This window comes from Anguilla anguilla, chromosome 4, assembly GCF_013347855.1.
Source record: "Anguilla anguilla isolate fAngAng1 chromosome 4, fAngAng1.pri, whole genome shotgun sequence".
In the NCBI taxonomy this organism is placed as follows: Eukaryota; Metazoa; Chordata; class Actinopteri; order Anguilliformes; family Anguillidae; genus Anguilla; species Anguilla anguilla.
In genome coordinates this window covers 58,090,783-58,112,058 of record NC_049204.1, presented here as the reverse complement: position 1 = coordinate 58,112,058, position 21,276 = coordinate 58,090,783, and the positions used below count along the sequence as shown (strand labels likewise).

Genomic DNA, 21,276 nt, shown 5'->3' with positions numbered 1-21,276 from the left:
TCATTTCATCCTACATCCTACCGGGTTGTTATAATCCAGCTAGCTGTTACTTTCATCGATCTGAATCCTTGTGTATTGAGATTGAGATTGAGTGCATTGCTACTTTGTAGATTACTAGCCCTGAGTAAGCCATGAGCAAAGAGGTCTGTTTAAACAAATGATTGAGTTGCGCGATGACTGTCCGAGGTTCTCAGGAAGATTGCTAAGTGACGCAAGCAGACTGCGCTCTGTGGATCTTTTGTGGCTTTGAACAAATAATTCTTCATGAAAAGAACTCAGAATGCTGGCACTCCACAGGATGTTCCGCATTAAGGTTGCGTTTTAAGATAATCTTAATTCCTACAGACGGAATATACTTGGTGTTACATGTCTTGTCCCCATCTCTCTCATTGTGGGCTCGTTCTCTGAGTTCACCCTGCTGCTTCCTTTGAGATTACCATAAATTACAGGGTATATTTTATCTCCACATCCGCAGTGTTCCATTCTCCAGTATATTGCTGATGACGCATGTTCTTGCAACCTCACAACTATGCAGCAGTGAAAGTGCAGTTTTTTTTTTGTACCTTTTTGTCCTTAGAAAGAAATACGCACTTTCATAAAATGCCATGTAATTACCAGGGCTTTTGTATGGCGTATGCTGCTGTGATCTCAGTGAAGTTGTGCATCCCAATGTCCAGTTTTTAATACCGAACAGGATGCTGTGGATTGAAGGCTACTGCAGGATGAGGCATACTGTAATTGGCCTTAACATTGCCCAGGGAGTTTTAGTCAACGTCTAGTCTATTTGAGGAGGGTGGGAAAATGGATTTGTGTTACTCTGATTTCTTTTGTTCCGGATGGCAGTTTTTTCCACACGGTTAAGAGCGCAGGATGGCATTGGTAATTTTAAGAGCTGTATGTTCTTTGGATTTGGAAGGAGTCATAATGCATGGTTCTGTGACCTGATACTGGGGGTCATACTTTGTACTTCCGTAGTAATGCATTGGAATGCATGAATCACTGTCTAACAATGAACGCATTGGGACTTGCATTCTTCAAAAAGACAGTAAGCAAGCGATAAATGACATCGGGTAAATGAATCGAGGCCACTGTGAACAGGTGATTTCATTTAAAGCTTATCTGTTCTAAAGGGCCTGCTTTGGTTACTCTTTAAAACAATAGAAAGTAGCTGCCCCCGTTGCCAGTAAGTGTTGTGGCTTTGGAATGCTATTGTGCGCTTTGTTTCTTATGCTTTATCTCCGAGGCGGTTCTTTAGCAATATCATTCACTCTGGTTACATAAAAAGCCACAGTGTGCCTGTGCTCTCGTCTTGCTTTCCCATCTGTTCGGGAATGAGTGGAATGTGACGGGTTGGCTTCAGCGGCCCTCATGAATTTTAAACGCTTTTCAAATTCTAAACGGGACACACAGCGTGTGGTCAGTGGCGGACTGGGAGCTGGCACCAAGCGCGGGCATTATGGGATATTGGGTGTCCCAGAGATAATGGCTGATCTGCTTATCCAGGTGCATTCTTGGCCTGCGGTGCTTGTCCGGACAAAACCGAGTGTGTTTCTCTGTCCAGCAAACAACAATTCCTCATTTTACCATACATGAGAAGGGCATGCTCTCTCCGAAAGCCGCAGGAGGACTTGCATTTCATGCGACTGTAATGTATCTGTATAAATCTGGACTGGTATTTTATTTATAAGGAGGCTGCTGTACTGTACCTTGTGTTGCTGTTCCCATTTCCTTTAAGTATGTTTTTAAACCTTTTATTTTGCATTTCTTTAAAATGGATAGGTTTTGTACTTTTCGAGCAACTCTGCGTCACGGTTACTGGATGTCTGATAATGGTTGCATTCAGTCAGTGTGTGCGGATGGTGACCTCAAACCACCGCTCCTGACACCTGAAGATGCAGTCAGATTCTTGATGTTCAGAAATTCTGTTCACTGAAGCTTTCTGCGTTGTGTAATCAAGCAAGAGGGGTTTTTTTCTTTTGGGGCTGTGACATCACTGTGAAATTACCCAAGGCCAGAATGAAGAGGACTAAGGTCTATGATGATGCATTTGATTCAACTCGAGTAGGAGGTATTGAGACATTACTATGAAAATGACCTAAAGCCAGATTAAGGATTAAGGTCTGTGTGTAGACTGGTATTCTGCTCTGTGATGATGCATTTGATTCAGCTTGAGTCAGAGGTATTTATAAATCAGTGACTGGGTGCACCCTTGGCTGGTGGAGTAGGTACTGTCTGAAAGGCACAGCAACTGTGTGCCACGTTCTCCCTCTGCGCATCATTACTGTAGCACTGTGATAGACACTCGCCCCCCAGGCCGGCCTGTGTCACTGCAAGCTCGACTGGGAGGCAGCGAGCGAATCAGAGGGGCCGTTACTGGCACTGTGTGCAGCCCGGGATGGACAGTTTGCTGCTTAATCAGAGTGCTTGTTAAGGCACGGGATGGTGAAGAGCCTTTATCATGCAGTGAAGGCGCCAAGCATGGAGGTCCGTTTGTTATAATTAGGGCAGTGTCTGTGAAAGCCCCAAGGAAGGCCAGGCATTCTAATTAAATTCACGTTGCAGGCCGATAGGAAAGCCACGTCAATTTCAATTACTGCTCCAACAGGTCTGCCAGCACTGCGCTGAAAGACACAACTCGCCGGATTTCTCTCCCGCACACGCGTTTGCCGGAAAGTCTGTTCGTTTAGACGAATGAATGACTCGACGGTAATTGTTGCGCTGATTGGCTGCAGTCTTATTAAAGCTGTTTTAGGACCAGCGGGCTGTTTGTTAGCGCTAGGCAATAGGCAAGCATTTGTGGAATCTGAGGGACCGGAGCTTTATCTTGTTTTGCACAGGGCTTTGTCTTTGTGGATTTATAGGTTGTGAAATTAGAATAACAATTTGGCGCTATGCCAGGAGACCGCACATGGATGTAGGGGTGAGATAAGCAAACTAATTTATGTTAACAGCATTTGTCTTATATGTCTGTATTCTTGCTTCTGCATTTTGTTGTTTACGCTTGTAGGTGAGTGGAAAGACATTTTCTAAAGATTGTGCTGCATGCAAGGTCCCCAAAATTGCTTCAGTTACTTAGGAAGGATGATCAATCCTTATATTTCTAATGGCGGTTAAAGGTGTAGCTTAAAGTATTAATTTTCTTTCTAGACTTCATCATATCCTAGTATAGTTAGCATACACAAGGCCTGCATTAACAACTCAAATATAATTGTACGAAGGAGAAAATGTGGTACCGCAGTCAACCATTTCTCGTATCCACTTCAGAGTGTATTGAGGACACTTGAGTGCAGCAACCGCTGCAGTTGAGCGAAATGTGTTTAATGAGCTTTAAGTTCATGGTATTTTTCAGTTTACCTGTTGTTTTAAAATAGTAATTCAGAGCAACCCCTCGTTACACAAGCTAGGATACATTTTGCAGGGTTGAGCTTAGATTACCCACAGGACTTTGCCATTGTACAGGAGCATTTCAGGGGGATATTTACCTCCCGACTGTGCCAGAGGGTTGGGTTGCAGATCCACAGGAGGGAGACCAAAGCTGGAGACAGAGTGACTAACGTTTGGGGACCCTGGGGAGGATTCTCATCTCCCAAACTGCTGATCTACTAAACACTCTGCAGTCACCCAGGTAGTTCACGGCTAAAGGCAGACCCTGTTACAGTATGGGAACTGGTAAAATAATTTGTTAAATTATATGTTTTACACTTTCTGCCTTTAATAATAGCATATAGCAATGCAGTAATTCACACTGTCCAAAATTTTCAGAATCATATTATTACATATGGAAACAGTTCAAATTGGATGGGATATTCCACAGTAAACAATGTGGCTAATTATATACAAACTGTATTTTAAATTGTTCTAAAATGGACCTCCGTTTACTGTAAGGCTTCACTGTAGGTTTTCATTCCTTGGCTTTCCCTAGATCTCTGTTCCTAGAGAACATCTACAAGCTTTATTACCTTGTCTGGTACATTTCAGACTCCGTCATGGCAAGTGATAACTGTATGGTACTGCATTTTCCTTTACGTATGCAGAGGCCTTGAATGGCATCAGGTCAGTTGAGAGAGTGAGGCCTTGTGCAAACGCATTGCAGTTTCCATCTGGGACGATTTCGTCATACAAACATAAATGTTTGATGCAGACGATTGGGCCCCGGTGGAAAGCCCGGCCCCCATGTCTATTCCCAGCTCATCAGCGCCTGTTTTCAAGGGTCGGTGCGCTTGACTCCTGGACCCTGGTGGCACGGACGACCTACTTCCCGTGATGCCATAGGAAATGCCTTTTGGGTGATGCAACCGTTACTCCACTGAATTGGGAATATTCCTGTGGAGCCTGCAGCTGTGATAGCACTAGCTCCCGTGTGCCACATGGGGCGACTGGGCTGTTTATTTTGCAGAGGGGCCGATGTGACAGAGAGCGCTGATAGTGGAGCTGAAAACATTCCGATCCCAAAGTCCCTCCTTTCCACTTTGTTCAGGTGGAGTGGGATCCCAATGCTGCAGTGCTATTCTGCATTTAAACCCCAGCTTGTGATTGTGATCATTGTCTAATTGTTACAGATTCCAGCGTCATCACGTGAAATTTAGCAGTGAAAATCAGCTAAAGGAGATGATGGAGAGTAAAGAAAGATGACACACCTATCCTAGATAATAAAGGACAGCCTATCAGTGATCAGGTTAAGAAAAGAACACTCCGTGCATTTTTGGATAAGCAGTGTAGGTAATAGGCCCTTTGTTTGGGTTAAGATGTTGGATTACACTTTGCAAATTGGTAAAGCATGCCTCTTAATTTTTTGCAGTTAATGTATTTAAAAAAATACATTTACAGACTTGGAAAAATGCTGTAATGGACAATGATTCAATATAGCTTAAGCTCTGACCGATACAGTTTAAACAAGTGTGATTTAAGTTGAATCCCAGGGAATGCTGCATTTCTGTCATTATACAGAGAAGAAAGCGAATAATGATTAACACACACATTTTAAAGAAAAAAAACTTTCATAATATTTATGTGGAAATAAAGCCACCCCCTTTAGCAAACTAATGAAGACATTATGATTCTTATACATTTAAGGGAACAGTGGCCTGAAAGGTGGATGCCAAACTTTGATTGACCTTTTTCCATATGTGCTGTTTGTGCACCACAGAATGTGAGAGTATTGTTTACACAGGTGCTGTTGTGTCTGTGCCAGAAAGTCAAATGTTTGTCCAGCTCACTTAAGGGTTTTCCAAAAAAAGAAGCTACCTCACTATTGTGGGAATGCAGAAATCTCCACAGTGTTTAAAGCTGGTGGTGGGGGGGGGGGGGGTGTTCGATGCTTGCGTTATCTGAGCAGAACTTGTGGCTTTCAGTTTGGTGGCGATCCACCTGGATGATCTCATGGCTTGGCTCAGTTCTCTGAGAAGAAGCAGAGGTCTTCGATTAGCAAATGGCCTGACCTCACTGTGAGATATGACTCTGGAAATACTGATCTGACGCTGACATCAGGCTGCTCTGAGTCTCCTGGGGCAGAAGATTTGAACAATAAAAGAATGCCTTGAGTATGTTTTGATCCGAGACTACCAACTTGGCTTTGAACAGCTGTGTTTTTTTTAAGAGGGTGAACTCATGGCTACTACTAACGAGAGTGATACTGAAGAGAATCTATTGTTAGCTCCTATAGGTCACTTCCTGTAATTTTTCTTTTTTTTGCAAAGATGTTTCTCAATGGAAATGTTAAAATGTCTATATCTTTTGGTAAACTCATTAAAATCCATTACAGAGCACTGAAAAGGTGACCCTTAGTGAGCCCTGTTGGCACTTGAATTGTCCCCCTTTATAATCCATATTTCTTGACACTGGCACCTTAGTTGTCCAAGTAGAAATGAAGACAACTGAATCCTGTGATGTCCTTGTGTTTCAGACTGAAGCCATGAAGAAAGCCCTATCAGAGCTGAACTTGAAACTTGTGGAGATGGACGATGAGATGGCCACCTTAGATGGAGGAGATGTGCTGTTCACAGGTATAGCCAATTAATACTGTGCAACTGAGACTGATATCTGTACAAAGTACAGAAAGGTCCAAGTGTGCTGCTTTCTGCTCAGTTAAATTCTGGACTTTGAAAGGTGCGTTTTCATTAGCCGCTTGTTCCACTGACATGTGGTTGAAAACGTGATTACTGGGGGGGAGGTTGGGGGGATGGAGGGGGAAATCTGTATATCACATTTTTGGCACATTTGGTAACATTTGTTATGAATTAAATGTGTCATTCACTGCAAAGTTTGGAAAACTCACTAGTACATTTCATTTTGTATCTAGACATTTTCTCTGCCGAAATGGATTTCACATGGCAAAGCAATATACAAGTGGAAACATTTCCTCTTGGCTCCAAACAAGCAGATTTCTCATTAGCTGCAGCTGTCCAGCTATGCCTACTGTGACACAAACATCCCTGCTGTGGTATCATTGAAAGGTCATCTGGTATTTTCTCTTACTGCTGTTCAGGTAGAGAGTTCTTTGTGGGATTGTCCAAGAGGACCAACCAGCGAGGTGCAGAAATTCTTGCCGATGCATTCAAGGTTAGTAAATTCTGTGATTGTGCAATCGTATTCTCTATGGCTATGGCTCGACAAACCTTTACTTTACTTACTTTACTGCTATTTAGATGATGCTATTATTCTGGCCAAGTCATCCATACTGTACCTAAGAGGGTTATGGCTCACATTTAGAAAATTACATTTCTTCCCAGCCTCCCTTAATGTGATTAAGCACCACCAATGTCATTAGTGCTCAAGGTAAAATATGGTTTTACTGCCTGGGCCTTGAAGACCTTCCTCCTTGAGAACTGGCAGGGCCTTTAACACTTTCTCTTTGAAATGGCAGAACTGCTGCAACTGAAAAGTGGCATTTGAATGCCTTAAATAAAGTGTATGCATAAAACCTACCTTTTCAACCGTGGATAACGTGATTTACAAGTAGGATGTTCCTGGCTGAACGTCCCTTGTTGTTCCTGGAACATACATATACATGCGTGGGCACTATTTTAGTGGCTTGTATTTGTAGTTGAGGTAGTGCAGTGCCTAAATGAGCTAAGATAACCATCTAGTTAGTAGTAAGACTTTGCTAGTATTGCTTTACAATTCATAAAATTAATGCTTAATTAACTCATTAATTTGCTACACTGGATCATCGGCATATCTATCAAAGAAGTGGATGCAAGTTTTATGCGTAATGGCAACAAAATTAAGTAACCTTAGTCACAACAGGAAGACGATTGTGAGAATAGGAAAGATAAGAAAAATCAACAAATGATAATCATGGATCACCATTAGCAAATCTATCCAGGATCAACATGGAGATGATGGTCCTGGATCAACATTAGCAAATCTATCTAGGATCAACAATGTGATGATGGTCCAGGACCAACAAATCTATCCAGGATCAACATGGCGATGATGATCCTGGATCAACAAATCTGTTAAGGACCAAATTGGCAGTGATTATCCTGGCTCGACATTAGCAAATCTGTCCAGGATCAACATGGTGATCATGGTGCTGGATGAGCATCAGTAAATATATCCAGGATCATTATGGCAATGATTGTCCCTGGATCACCTTTATCAAATCTATCCAGGATAATGGCGTATGAAATGACACAGAATGACATAAGAGAGGTGAGAGAAAATGTGATCTTTGTGTGGTTCACAAAGGTCAACCTGTCAGTATTAATGTTAAGCTAACACTAGCCTAACTATTATCAGCCGTACTTCTTAGCCTAACTAGCAAGCTAACTAGGTGGCTAGCTGCTAATATAAGCTACAAAGAATGCTCATTTAGACGAATGACTGAAACAGCTGAACTATTTTCAATAAATCGAAGACCTTTTTTGTATATAAATTAATATTCTTGTTATATTCATGTGACACATTTCTCCTGTTGGGCACCTTGTATATATAGGTGAGACCACACCTGAACTTCCTTCTTCTAAGCCCTGATGAAGACCAGCTGTGGTCAAAACATGTTGGCTTTTCAGGCATTTTTTATATTCTGGCCATTACAATAAAGGCTCTTTAATCTATTATTTTCCTTCTGTTTTTATTTTTGGAGTGCCTTGAACACCATTTCTGTTTTGCTTTACTATTGTTTTGTTCCTCCAGTTTCAAGAGCACCAATTTTACATCTCTACTACGTTTTTATAAGAGCACCCAGTTTGCTTTTGTTTTTGTTTTTTCATTTTAAATCAAGGATTTTGTTAAGTGTTATGAATGGGCAGCTACACAATAGCTTATCTCTCCGGAAAGCTGGGATCTTTTGGAGAATTGTGAAATGGCTCTGGGGTAGGTTGTTCAGCACACACTGATGACATCAGAGGGCAGTGATTGGTTAATAAGAATGTTGTTCGAGGAACAACAATAATGATGTTGATCCAGGAATGTATCCTACTTGCCTATATCACATTGTCCTTTCAAGCATTCACACCGCAGGGTTGTGTGGTCCATGAATGACAGAACCCCATTGTGGAAGCTTTATGAATGCAAATTGTGTTTGACCCTGCAATTTCTATGTTTTATAGACGCTTGTCATAATAAAACTAAAATAGATAATGGGCTCACTTGGTGTCCTCAACAACCCAGGTCTTTATTCTGCAGTGCTGAAAAACGAAGCTTTGTTCTAGGAGTCCAAGAACTGATCTCCTTTATCAAATTTCTGATAAATCTTACAGCAAGTGGTTTTCAGCCCTGGGTTACACCTGCCAATCTGTGTAATAATATAAATCATATATAAAATTACATTTTATGATTTGAACAAGATCAGAGGTGAAGAAAGGTAATTAAGGTTCTGTAGAGACATCTCTACCATTGATTGCCTCACAGAGGTGCAAGAGCTTTATTGCAACCGATTCTATGTGGGGGAAAAGATATATCTGTGCAGTATCAGCTCAGGTATAATTTAAGTCTTACTGGTCAATTTATCCACTGATAAGAATTGAAAGGTTTGTTTGAATTCCTTGTTTTGATTCCAGAGAACCATAAAGGCTAATTCAAGGACATGACATTCACAATAAAGGCGGTTTTATACATGACTTAATATAAACCTTTAGCAACATTGTTTGAACATCCTCACCAAGGAAACAGCTTCTGCACTCATTGGACTCAGTCACTGAGATATCAGTAAAGTATGTATGATGGTATTGCTGTGGGCAGGGGTCCATTGACATCACTGCTTACGAGGCAACATGTGGGGGGGTGCTGCGGGGGTTAATGCTACTTTTTTTTCCAGGACTATGCCGTTTCCACCGTCCCAGTGCAGGAAGGCCTGCACCTGAAGAGCTTCTGCAGCATGGCAGGCCCGGGCCTCATTGCGATTGGCTCCAGCGAATCTGCTCAGAGGGCCCTGAAGGTGAGGCATTCCAGCCAGGTGGGATTACCCAAGCGCTCTGGAATTGGCATTCCCGCACGTGAGCGTGCCGCCTCGCGAAAAGGGTGTCAGAAAGTCAGAGCGAGATTTCACTCTTCACCGCGCATCCCATTTTAAACCCACTTAGCTGTGAATAATTTTTACCTCTGGGCACAGTCAATCTCAGGGTTTGTGTAGCACGTGTAGTTATTAATGCTGCAACTGCAGCCGGAGCCAGGTTTGCATTGAGGCTTGGTGACTGGGGCAGAGGGCATCGGGGAATCGGGCTGAGTAATAGATGCATTTCCGAGCATTTTCCCACGTCTCCATTGTGAACAGTCTAGCTGCATTGACCGTGCTCTTATAAATCTACATTCCAGGTCACCTTTGGGGTGAACTAGCAGGCCTCCAGTTGCTAATCAACGACAGACTCCTTAACTTGTTTCTTGTTTTTTTGCTGGTTGCATATCTGCCGTGACCTCACTCTAAATGCAAACGTAAATAGAATATGACTGACTTTCTTGTTTCAATTTTCAGATTATTTTACTGTAAACTCTGTTACAAGGCTGACAAAACTGCATGCCTAAATAAATCCCATCAAAGTGAAACGAATCATAAGTAATGATAGTGTAATTATGCACATTATGCTTATGCATATTGCTTTCGTATCCTATGTGCTACTTAATTAATGAACTCTTCTTCACAGTGTTTTTTTTTTCAGCGCATAGCTTAGGTGTAATTGCCCATATATAATAAAGGCAAATGTAGCCTGTTAAATTAAATTCATGCGAAATGGTTCAAAACTGATTTAATTTGCAAGTCAATGAACAAGGACGGGGCCAGACACATCTGTAATCTTTACCTCACACACTGTTTTACTTAACTGAAGAAAAAGTTCAAATCAGTGCCGTTTATTGTGCTGTGTGCTGACACCACCTTAATCTCGGAGGACATCTTAGCACATCTCAGAGATGTCTGTAAGGACAGCTGCCATGTATGACCTCACTTGCACCAATGCGAGGCTGCCATAATCACCAGAAGAGGAAATGGCTGGATCAGCCTTCATTTGGATACAGAGTTTAGAAACCTGTCCTCCTGGAATCTGTGGGCCTTTCTTACAGAGAACGAAGGCGTTCAGTCAGAATTGATCTCCTGTCTTTTGGTATTAGCAGAATGCTCTGTGTTAGTGTGTCACGTCCAGGCCTCTGGGGCATTTTGTGGATCAGCTTCAGCCCTGTCGTCATATTCTACCGTCATCCAGTTATAAATCTTTTCTACCTCATGTCGTTATGAATCTGGATTTCAGTAAAACTATGGCATGTCAATGATGGATTGGGCTCCGCCTAAGACATGCATTAACCAAGGTCTGGGAATGCATTCAAGTCGGTTGCTGCATCGCACCGTGCAGCTAAGTAAACAGGTCTTCTCCCCTGTATTCCTCAGTTCTCTGTCTTCACAGCTGTCAATGTCTTCTGCATATCTCGACCAATAGATCAACCGGTGTACCTTTGTACATTGTTCCTTTCTCTAGCACAGTGAAAGATAAAGATCAATTGATTAAAAGAAATTAAACCCAAATGAATGACGAAGGGCTTGGCTGTGATGTGTTTACTAGGGTTTCCAATCCAGAAGTTGTTTGCATTGAGCACACAGACTGCTGCTTTATGTGCGAAGGTTTGACGTAATGAAGTCAGTCTTCTCCCCAATTGGACAGCAGTTGGGGGACGTTGTTTGTGATGTGGTGCCAGTCTGTTATACACAGTGGCATTTAATGAGTGGGGCGGCACTAATTGCCCCTCATGGGCAGGACTGGAGACCTGCAAGCTTAATCTGACAGCTTGCTTCAGGGGTGCTTTATTGCCATTGAAATCCAAGTTGTCCTTTGTGCCTACCTGCAGAGAGAGATTAGAGCAGTGGTCTTCAACCCTGGTCCTGGAGAGCTACAGGGTCTGCTGGTTTTCATAGGACTTCATGAATCAATTAGAGCAGTTGATTACACAGTTAACTCAACTCACCTGGTGTCTTGGGTCTCAATTCGGTGCTGATTTTAAGGTGAAAGCAAAAACCAGCAGACCCTGTAGCTCTCCAGGACCAGGGTTGGAGACCACTGGATTAGAGATTGTGCTTGTGGTCATCTACCAACTTTTTCCCATCTGACACCACCTCATTCAGCTCGGTGCCAGGAAGAAATGAATGACTCAAAAATGCCAAACCACAACAAGGAGAAAAACTAAAGTTAGAGGTGTTACTGTTGCCTATTTCTGCCTCTTTTTCTAAAGATACACAAAACACGCTTAACCACACTAACACCTGGCAAAGTATTTTCAGGACAACAGGACAAGATGCAACAGGCCAGCAAAGTTTGGAAGTGTTCATTCTTTAAAGACTGTTTATCAAAAGACTTAGAGAATTCCCAGCAGCATAATATGAAGGTTGTCTGATGTGGAATGTTGTTGCTTTTGTAGGTATTTGGACTAGCATTCTGATTAGAATCGTAGTCATGGCAACTCATCTGCGCTCTGCCAAAGTTCAGAGTTTCTGTAACATTGACGCAGGCTCTTTTGGCTCCGTAACAGCCCAAGTAGCTATGCAATTCTGCCTTTTATACTATGTGTTTGGAACAAGTGACTGTAACAGTATAAATAGCCTAAAATAAATCTGGACAGAACAGATCGTATTGAATTTAATACAAATGCACAAGTGAATGTTGCTTTCTAGTTTTGTACAGCATGACTTTCTTATATGGGAGGACGCTGACCAATGTGTACAGGACAAAAGTGTCACTTGTATCCCTATTACCTAAATACAGAGCTCTTTGCAGACACATGCGATAGAGGCCTGAGGTGGTTCTTACAAAATCATGGTTTTGTTGTTCAATATTTGTATTTCATTCATGATGAATACCATATTGCTTACACTGTTTATTTCTGGATTGCTGTGGTTTTCAATAGTCAGATTTATTCTATTTTAATATGCCATATACAAATGCAATTGTAAGTATACTCAAACCTCATCCTCCCTGTATATACCAGACACTGGTCACCTCCAAACATTCATTCATAGACCTCCAAAAATACAGTCGAAAACAGTTTAACAAAACTTGAATAACACTGATAAATCACAATAAACCTAACATGCGTAAATTTTAATATCAAAGGAGTTATCCAGGAAAGATTCTGTTCATTGCTGGTCGGCTGTTTGCTTGCGAGGTGACTGAATATTCTGAGCACCTCCTTCAACTATTCTGAAACATTCCTAAATCCCAAAGATTCTTTCCTACAATAGCATACAACATGTGAAAACCTGAGAGAGCATCCTGTAACTTGTCAGAATTACCCTTCGCTGTGGTCCTCCTTCAGAAATATCAGTGAAACACCGCCCTCTACTGTAGATGAGCCTGCTCTTAAAAGGGTTTTATGGAATAGAAAGTACAAATAGGGTAAATCCTCCACTAAAAGTTATTGCATGTATTCAATTTGAGTTAATTTATAAACCTCTGTTAAGCCATTGTCTTAAAACATTATTTATTCTGCTCTCTTTATCTCATCCAGTCAATCTGAACACTAGATCAAATCACAGTTTAAGTTTAGAAAGTTCAGACAAAGAAAAAAGGCTTCAGCGTCATCAAAATAGTTACTGCGAGACCGCATTGGCTCACTTTTCATAGTATGTGACAGGCACCAGGATAAGGATGCAGCTTTATATTTACATATTATGTAGTCACTACAAAGGCTTTATTTGGCTAACGAAGGGGAAGCGGAGCTATATGAACTCCAAGGGCCGTGTTAATAATAATTGAAGGGTGCTGCATAGCTCCAACTATGAGGTCATCCTCTTCTATTGCTCTCCACGGTCAAGCCTGACTCAGGCCTCTGGATTCCCTGGCCACTGACATGCCCCCTGTGGGCCAATGATAATTATAGCCTGCTTGCCTCAGAGGACAGGAGCCTGGCTCTTCATTAGATAAGGCACAGCGGACCCCTCGTAAATGTTTTTGATTGCATGCCTGTAAGGCAGAAATGGCAGGCTGCACTGCCAACAGTAATATGTTCTTGGGGCTGTGTGTCAAACAGAATTCACAAGCTTATGTCAACAACAGGAAGCCATTACGCCATAATGGCTCCCCAAACCCCTCAAGTATTAGTATTTGGAAGCGTGTTGTCTAGCAACTGTTTTGTTTGTGTTGTCTTTATGTACAAAGAGGGCCATTGTTTAGGATTTGAGAGCTGCGCAGAAAGGATCGTAGTGTATGTGCTGAAAATATGTAAACAGCCTGAAAAAGTATGGGATTCATGCATTATCGATGTCCAACCTTAACCAGATGTTGGCATAATAACAACAATAATAATGAAAGGGGAGGTTATGTAAAGTTTATTATATGACTATTGAAAAGTCTTATTACAGTGTAAATATATATGCTCTTTCTCAGTCTCTTACTCACACTAGCTCATGAGTAACTGTCTCACTGGAGGACGAGTGAAAGCCATTGTGGTTTCCGGACAAAACGCTTTTTGATCACTCTTGACTCTTGGAGACGTCAGCACACATCGAGTAGCAGCCTGCTAACTCACTCCCCCCCCCCCCAGCCCCAGCCCCATTCTCTGGTTCCCACAATTCTGCCCCCAGCCTCCGGACTCTATTTCCCTTGCTCTAGCCTCAGGTGTTGGGAAATGCACAGGACAAGTGCGGCACGGCCGCTCCCTATATCTCCTCTCCCATCTTAAGAGACAGACGTCTGTGTCCTTTCCAGTCTGCAGAGACAGAAGTCTGTGGCACATGTCTGGTACGAATCCTGTCTCATCTGTGAACCACAGATAAGAGTCTTCTCGAGACTCGGCTATTACATCAGCAGTGTGTAAATCCAGAACTCACTCATCTACAGCACATCTACCCTTGGGCAGTGCTTCCTTATGTTCAAATTGTGTGCATTTATTAACCCATTTATAACCAAAGAGGTTTAGATATGTGCACAGTCTGATTTAGCTTTGACATTTTTACCAAGATGAAACATGTCATTGAATGATTTTAAGCTTGAGCAGTAATGGAGGTATAGATGCAGGGACCAACAGGTGAAAGGGAGTTTGGTTGATTGTGGTCATCAGTCATCCTTGTGGTTGATGACCTCACGTTTTAAATTTGGCATGCCCTGTCCCACCCCCTGCCCTACCCTGCCCTTCCCTGGCCTACCCTGCACTGCCCTTCCCTGGCTGAATGCTTAACCCTCTAGCTGTCTCACCGAAATAAACGCATATGTTTGAGGATACCAAGAGCAGTCGCTGTCTGTGTATCTATGTATGTGGAAATTTGCTGGAGGGGAGGCACTGATGTTGGCTGGGGTAGATGAATGTAGCGCATTTGCCCGGAGTTATGATTTACGCGGATGCATTGGCACCTGTCTCAGCCCCAGTAATGAACAGCATAGCAACAGCATATGAGAAACATCACTCATAGAAGCGCTTGATTATAATCCAGGCAAAGAAGGAATAGCTTACACCAACATAAAAATATCTTCTCCACAGGAGGCTGTTCTTCAATTGGTCAGACACCGATGGAATCCTAGATGAAGGTTTACTGAAGATGATTATCCAGTACCATTGCCATGGAAAAAAGCAGCAAGATGGTTATGAAAGACCAGGTTGCTGTCATTGTTCTGTTTTGATGCAAGCCTGATTTATGAAACCCCTTTACATGGTTTCATGTATTTGGGCTGAGCATTGGCCTCTGAAGACAGCACAAAGTTAAAGATACTTGTCCGTGTCGTTAGCTAGAAATTGAAAATTTGGTTTGTCAATGAAGGCCTTGCCTAAATGTCTAAACATCCCTAGTCTCTTATTTCTCTCTGCATCTAACTCATTTGAGTCTTCCTCTGCTTATCAGTCTGAGGGCGGCGTGCCGGTCGTGCGCAGATGCGACCGTGTAGCAGACGTGACCTTTATTCGCTCCTCGGGGCGTTCGTAGCGAGCGCTTCCCCTGCCGTTTCAACAGGCAGATGTGGGGAATCTGTTACGGAATGTGTGAAACCAACCGAGCAGCCGAGTCCGTCGTGCGCGATAAACAAGAGGGCAGGGACGTGAAGCTCTGTGGAACTCGACTCCGGCTGTGATTTATGTCCCGACTCGCTACATGGCTCTTTTCCACTCCAAGCTAGCTACCTTCTGCCCTAACATAGCAATCACTTCGTAATTTATGGCGTTTTTCTTTGCCTCATTCACACACACACACAAAAAAAAAAAAAAAAAAGATTTTATGGACCTCTTTCTAATTCTTTAAATAGTTTGTATGGATGCCTGCCCCACTTTCTCTGAGGAATGTACAGATGTTCAGACCGTACACAATTAAGACACCTGCTTGAATATCCCAGCCATGCATACAGCTTCCACTTGGCACTGACTCCTTCATATAACTTAAAATTATGCTTAGTGAAATAACATCTGCCGCAAAAGAATGTCTCCTGTGCGTTGCCTGGGCTCAGATAGGTGTGGTGGTTCTGATTAATCTCTGCATTCCTCTCCGGCCCTGAAGAAATGTGTCGTTCATATCTATGTGTGTCTCTGTAGATCATGCAGCAAATGAGCGACCATCGCTACGATAAGCTGACGGTGCCCGATGACCTGGCCGCCAATTGTGTGTACATGAACCTTCCCAGCAAGGGCCACGTCCTGCTGCACTGCACGCCAGAGGAATACCCAGAGAGCGTTAAGGTGAGGCTCCCGCACTGACGACACTTATGTCACCGCCATTTTGTGTCAGATAAGAGAGAATGCTGTCATATCACACAGTCTTATTCAACTTTTGCTCAGTGTTGTCTGAAATGAACTGCCAGGAAACGTGACAGTGTTGTAGCATGTAAAACGTAACATTTTTGTTTTTTATGAAAATGTAGATAGTATAGTTGCTGTTTGGATACTGCTGTGGCAATTTTAAACGTAAAAAGGAATGCTTTTATTAATAAGTGCCCTTGGATTGAGGTATTTACTGTATGGGTTGATTATTGTAAGACTGCAGTGTTCTGTGGTTGTGTAATCAGGCTATATTTTGAGTATATTTTGTAAGACAACAGGAGAATCAAGCGCATTGTTCTGGAAAACCGCATACTCTGGAAAAAATTAATGAGGATAATTATTTGTGTTTGGCACGGACACAGGTCACGGTCAACATCCTCCATTGGAACATTCCACTAGATTTAATTGCGGTTAAAGAGCACTGGGGTTCTTCTCTGAAACAAAGAAACTCTGGGAAAGAGTACGGTTGGACGTACAGAGCATTTACGAATCAGCCTGGCAAGCATCTTCTGCTTCATGCATGCTTGAGAAGTCCATTGTTACGTTTTCCCGGAGATTCATTTTCAAATATTTCATGAATTGTTCCAGTGAATGACAAACACATTGAATAGATTTCCATGTCAGAAAAACCACTGGAAGATAATGAGACTCCTGCATTCGTTAGCCTAGTAGGTAAGGTAGTAGGTAGCCTAGAGGTAAAACAGAGGGAAAATATTGGAGAATATGACTTTCTGTGAGTGTGTCGCTTTAATTTGCATTTCTACCAATGCTTTAGGCTGCAGGGACCTCAGCAGGTGCTGTGTTGGTGTCTTTCTTAGGTTGGGAAGTCTTGCATATGGATCATATGTTTTTCTCAGACTCGGGTGTTGCATTAGTGGATTACCGCAAGCTTCTTCCTCCGGCTACAGTCGGTGAAGTGCAACCATTTCTATAGCCCATCCAAATGGGCCCAGATGATTTGATAGATGTACCCATGATCTGATGAATGTGCCCACAGAACATGTGGATAACCAGTGGATCCATGCATTGCCTGCACTAACCAAATGTCTGTGAATGAGCCCATGAAGGTTATTTACTGGGCTATTGATCTCTGGAGCTTACTTCCTGCCTGTTATGCAGAACCCTGAATCCAAATGGGAAACCGCCTTTCAAACTGAATTTGCCTTCACCATTTCCAGCGGCATCTGACTGCCCATTAATGTCTGCACTTCACATAATTGAAAGTGGGAAAATAAACTGCCATTCCATGAGATATGCACATCTGAACAGGTCATGAGAATTGTTTCTGTTCTTGTTTGATCTTGACATTTGAAATGTCACATGCTCACTAGGCAAAAAAGGGCGGAATAAGTTCTGCAGTCAGTACCAAAACATATTTTGCCTGTGACTGTTAAAGATGCTTTCTAAGAGGAAAAACATTTAAAGCCTAATGAAACTCCTTCAATTGAATGCCAAAAACAATTAAGATCAGCTACATGTGACTGAAAGTACTACCCCAGTTTCAGTATAACCACAACAAAAATGCATCGTCATGAAATATGTAGCATGGCAACTAAACTAGAGTCAAAGTATTTTTTAAAAGCAGCATAACACCAGTTCATTGTTCAGTGCTAATAACACTGAGCTTGGTGTTAGACTTAATCTTGGCCCAAATGGGTCTGAAGTATTACAAAGGATTATGTATTTTCTATTATGTATGTCAGTGTATGTAAAGGTATGTGGCAATGTGTAAATCACACTGCTTTTAGATGGCCTATATTTAAAGAGAGACCATTCTCACATCAAAGGGATTAATGTGTGATTACAAACGCTTCTGCTAATTGAAAAGCAGTCTGATTTAAAATAAGGCTCATTCCGATGAAGTAGGCAGGTGTAAGTGTGAAGTTTGCTTTGAAAAGCCCCTCGGCACCACCATCGTTTAACAGCGGCAAGAGGATTTATCATGCCAATTTGAGGGTCTTTGCAGGTCTGGCTGCTCCTTTTAATGGGTAACATTCTCCCCTAAAATCCGTGAGTTATTTTTAGCAAGGCCGTTATACAACAGCCCTACTTCTAGAGAACAAAGGTAAAAGTTCACCGCAAATTATATTCTGTTTGCTGGGGGTGGCGGGTTGCAGATTCAGCAGGAGATAAATTAGATCCGCGGACAAAGGCGCCCAGAATCACCGCAGCCCTACAGAACTTATAAATTCCAACTGCCGTAATAGGATCGCAGCTGGAAGCACAGACTGCCATAAAACCCCTTTTGAGAAAGCTGTATAAGGTGATTGATTTAGTAATGTTTTGGTGGCGTTTGGCAAAAATGGCTGCTTCCAGATTTTCCTGCGCGGTCGCAGTGCTTTATTGCGAGCGCTGCTGTAGTGAGACCACGGCTCCTGACATCATGGCTATGGAATCCAATCCTGTGAAGCTTGTGGCCCAATTGCTTCGGAGGCACAGCGCTACTGAGAAGCATTCCTTCTTGGAAGTGTCTTAGGAAAACACTCGTTTTTCTCTGGAAATCCTCCGTCCAATGACACGTTTGTTTCATGAGGGGCTTTTCAGCGATGTTGTAACAGTTCTTTTACTTTTCGTAAGATATTTTAAAAACCCCACCGCAGGTCAAATGTGTCTTAAACTGTTTTTGATTCGGAAGAGCCTCTCTTGTCTTTGCATCTCTTATGCTTGCCAATTAAATAAAACTGAAACAGCCCCACCCAGCGAGCAGAAAGTTGCGAATTGTTGCATAAACACTGTCGTCATGTTCTGAAGGGGGTATTAACTTGCGGATTCTTCTCCCTGTTTTTCCAGGTCTTTGAGAAACTAAAGGACCACATGCTGATCCCAGTGTCCAACTCAGAGAAAGTAAAAGTGGATGGGGCACTGACCTGCTGCAGTGTGCTCATTAACAAGAAAGCAGAAATCTGAGGATTTGGAAATGGTCTCGAGGGCTGGGTGGCAAAATAGAAGTTAATAAACTTGTCCCTGAAGCACTTATCATAATTGAATTAACTTAAATTTAATTATTTAACTGCCTCTATCGAATCACTTATTGAACATTGAACCCTGTGTGTCAGTGCCTGTGATACTGATTGATGTTTACAGTCCATGAAGTACCCCCATTACAATGCACGGAGTAGAATGGTCGGTTAAAGACAGTTCATTACTTTTGAGTCCCCATGTGATAGATGTTTTAGTATGCTTAGACCACTGATATCTTGAAACTTAAAACAGATTAGAATGCAAGCCTTTCATTTACTAGTAAAGATAAATGACACATTTTGTAGACCATTTGTAATACTCTGGACTTAAGAATTTGAAATATTCTTTGATGAGATTCGTAAAAAAAAATTTTTTTAAAAACAACAATTATAATCATTGTTATTGATAGTGTGGTTTAGTGCACATTTGTGCATACGTGTATGAATTTCTGAGTGTAAGGATGATGGGATGCCCTTGAAAAATTCCAGTTTTCTTGAACAATCAACAGTCACCGTGCATCCCTTCTTATTTTGGCTGTCGATCGATGCCAAGCCGTGATTTTGGTGCTAGTAATTTCATGCGGCCGATTGTTGATTTCTTTTCGTTCTTCCGTGACTCCTCGTCATCTTCCCCCATTGCCTGTGAGCCTGATGTGAATGTTTTCTGTTCATATGCCATAACCAAGCTGTGCCTCTGCGTGACGAAATAACCACAGCCTCGCACCGGGATCAGCTTCTGATTGAGCTGATTGACGGAGGTGTACAGCAACATTAAAATCATGGGGTGCACTCACTCTTTATGTTTGGCGGAATAATTAATGAAAAAGTCAAATCTTTTTTGTGTCCCTTGTGATGAGGTACGTTTCATCTACTGTTGGGACATGGTGAGGACTAGATGAAAGTTAGTTGTGTCCAAATGTGTAAAGCCATTGAATAGAAAGTGTGCAATAAGAACACAACTACTTGTACTGAAAATGCATTTTATTAAACAATGCGACCGCAATGATGGAAAAAACATGAACTTTTCTATCCACTGTAACATCTATTGAATAGATCTTTCAGTGAGGCTAAAATTGTGACGAAACATGGAAAGAATTCTTTTGGAGAACCAGCGTGTTATCCCATAAACACTATCTTCTTTCCTATTACACACATTTCTGGTGTAATTTATGACAGTGATATCATATAGTCTGGCGCAGGAACAAGATGACCAGCGCTGAAAAAGTTTAATTTGTGACACAAGCGGTAGATTTTATAGGAGGCATTTGGCAGTGAGTGTGATGACACCACGGTTGCTGTGTGTCTGGTGTTGAGCTCATTCTGCTGAGTCCGGTGCAGATGTTGGGCTTTGTCGTCAGGGAACAGTCGGCCATTAGTCGGGCTTGCCACATGATGAGCTTGGGGTAGCCCTACCCTCCTGTTAATGAACAGTTTGGTACTAGATACCCTAAAATTTTAAAATATTTTACCACTTTGATACGGTTCTATTTTTATTGGAAGGGTCAGTTTGTTAAAATGATTGATTATCAAATGATTCTTTTAAAAATGTGTACATTAAATTATGTATGTAGCACTGCTCCATGTATTACTTACTTCTTTGATATTTTAAATTGTGTTTAAGTGCTGTATTCCTCAGGTTGCTTTTTTGTTTGTCTTTGTTATGTGTACATTTTAGCAGTCAATTAAACATGTCTGTGTGCTTTATTAACTTATTGGAGTATTGCTTTCATTTTGTCAAATAAAGTTAATCTAATGTCACACCTGCTTATGTGATTCAACTATGATTTAAATGACAAAATGGACTGCATTTATATAGTGCTTTTATCCAAAGCACTTTACAATTGATGCCGCTCATTCACCCATTCACACACACACTCACACACCAACGGTGAAAAGCTGCCATGCAAGGTACCACTCAGCTCGTTGGGAGCAATTAGGGGTTAGGTGTCTTGCTCAGGGATACTTCGACACACCAGGGCAGGGGATCGAACCAGCAACCCTCCGACTGCCAGACAACCGCTCTTACCTCCTGAGCTATGTCGCCCCACACAGATTTTAATGATGCATTACATACAGTTCTCATGTGTACATTATGAATATACAGAGATCAGTGCTAAAAGATAACATTAAAACTACCATTTCCCTTTCCATTTTCCCT

General features: G+C 42.0%; 1 protein-coding gene across 4 annotated transcripts in view; it reads left to right on the top strand.

Annotated features, from left to right (window-relative positions):
• ddah1 (dimethylarginine dimethylaminohydrolase 1) overlaps window positions 1-20,826 on the top strand; it is a 52,889-nt gene extending 32,063 nt beyond the window's left edge. For 3 of the 4 annotated variants that reach the window (XM_035414025.1, XM_035414024.1, XM_035414027.1), the window contains exons 2-6: window positions 5,903-6,002; window positions 6,485-6,558; window positions 9,260-9,379; window positions 15,934-16,077; window positions 18,949-20,826. In XM_035414025.1, coding sequence (XP_035269916.1) covers window positions 5,903-6,002; window positions 6,485-6,558; window positions 9,260-9,379; window positions 15,934-16,077; window positions 18,949-19,065 — 555 coding nt within the window. In that variant the 3' untranslated portion in view covers window positions 19,066-20,826. Of the gene's footprint in view, window positions 1-2,893; window positions 2,921-5,902; window positions 6,003-6,484; window positions 6,559-9,259; window positions 9,380-15,933; window positions 16,078-18,948 lie in introns of those variants that run through there. The other variant, XM_035414026.1, reaches the window with a different exon arrangement.
• The last annotated feature ends 450 nt before the right edge of the window (window positions 20,827-21,276 follow it).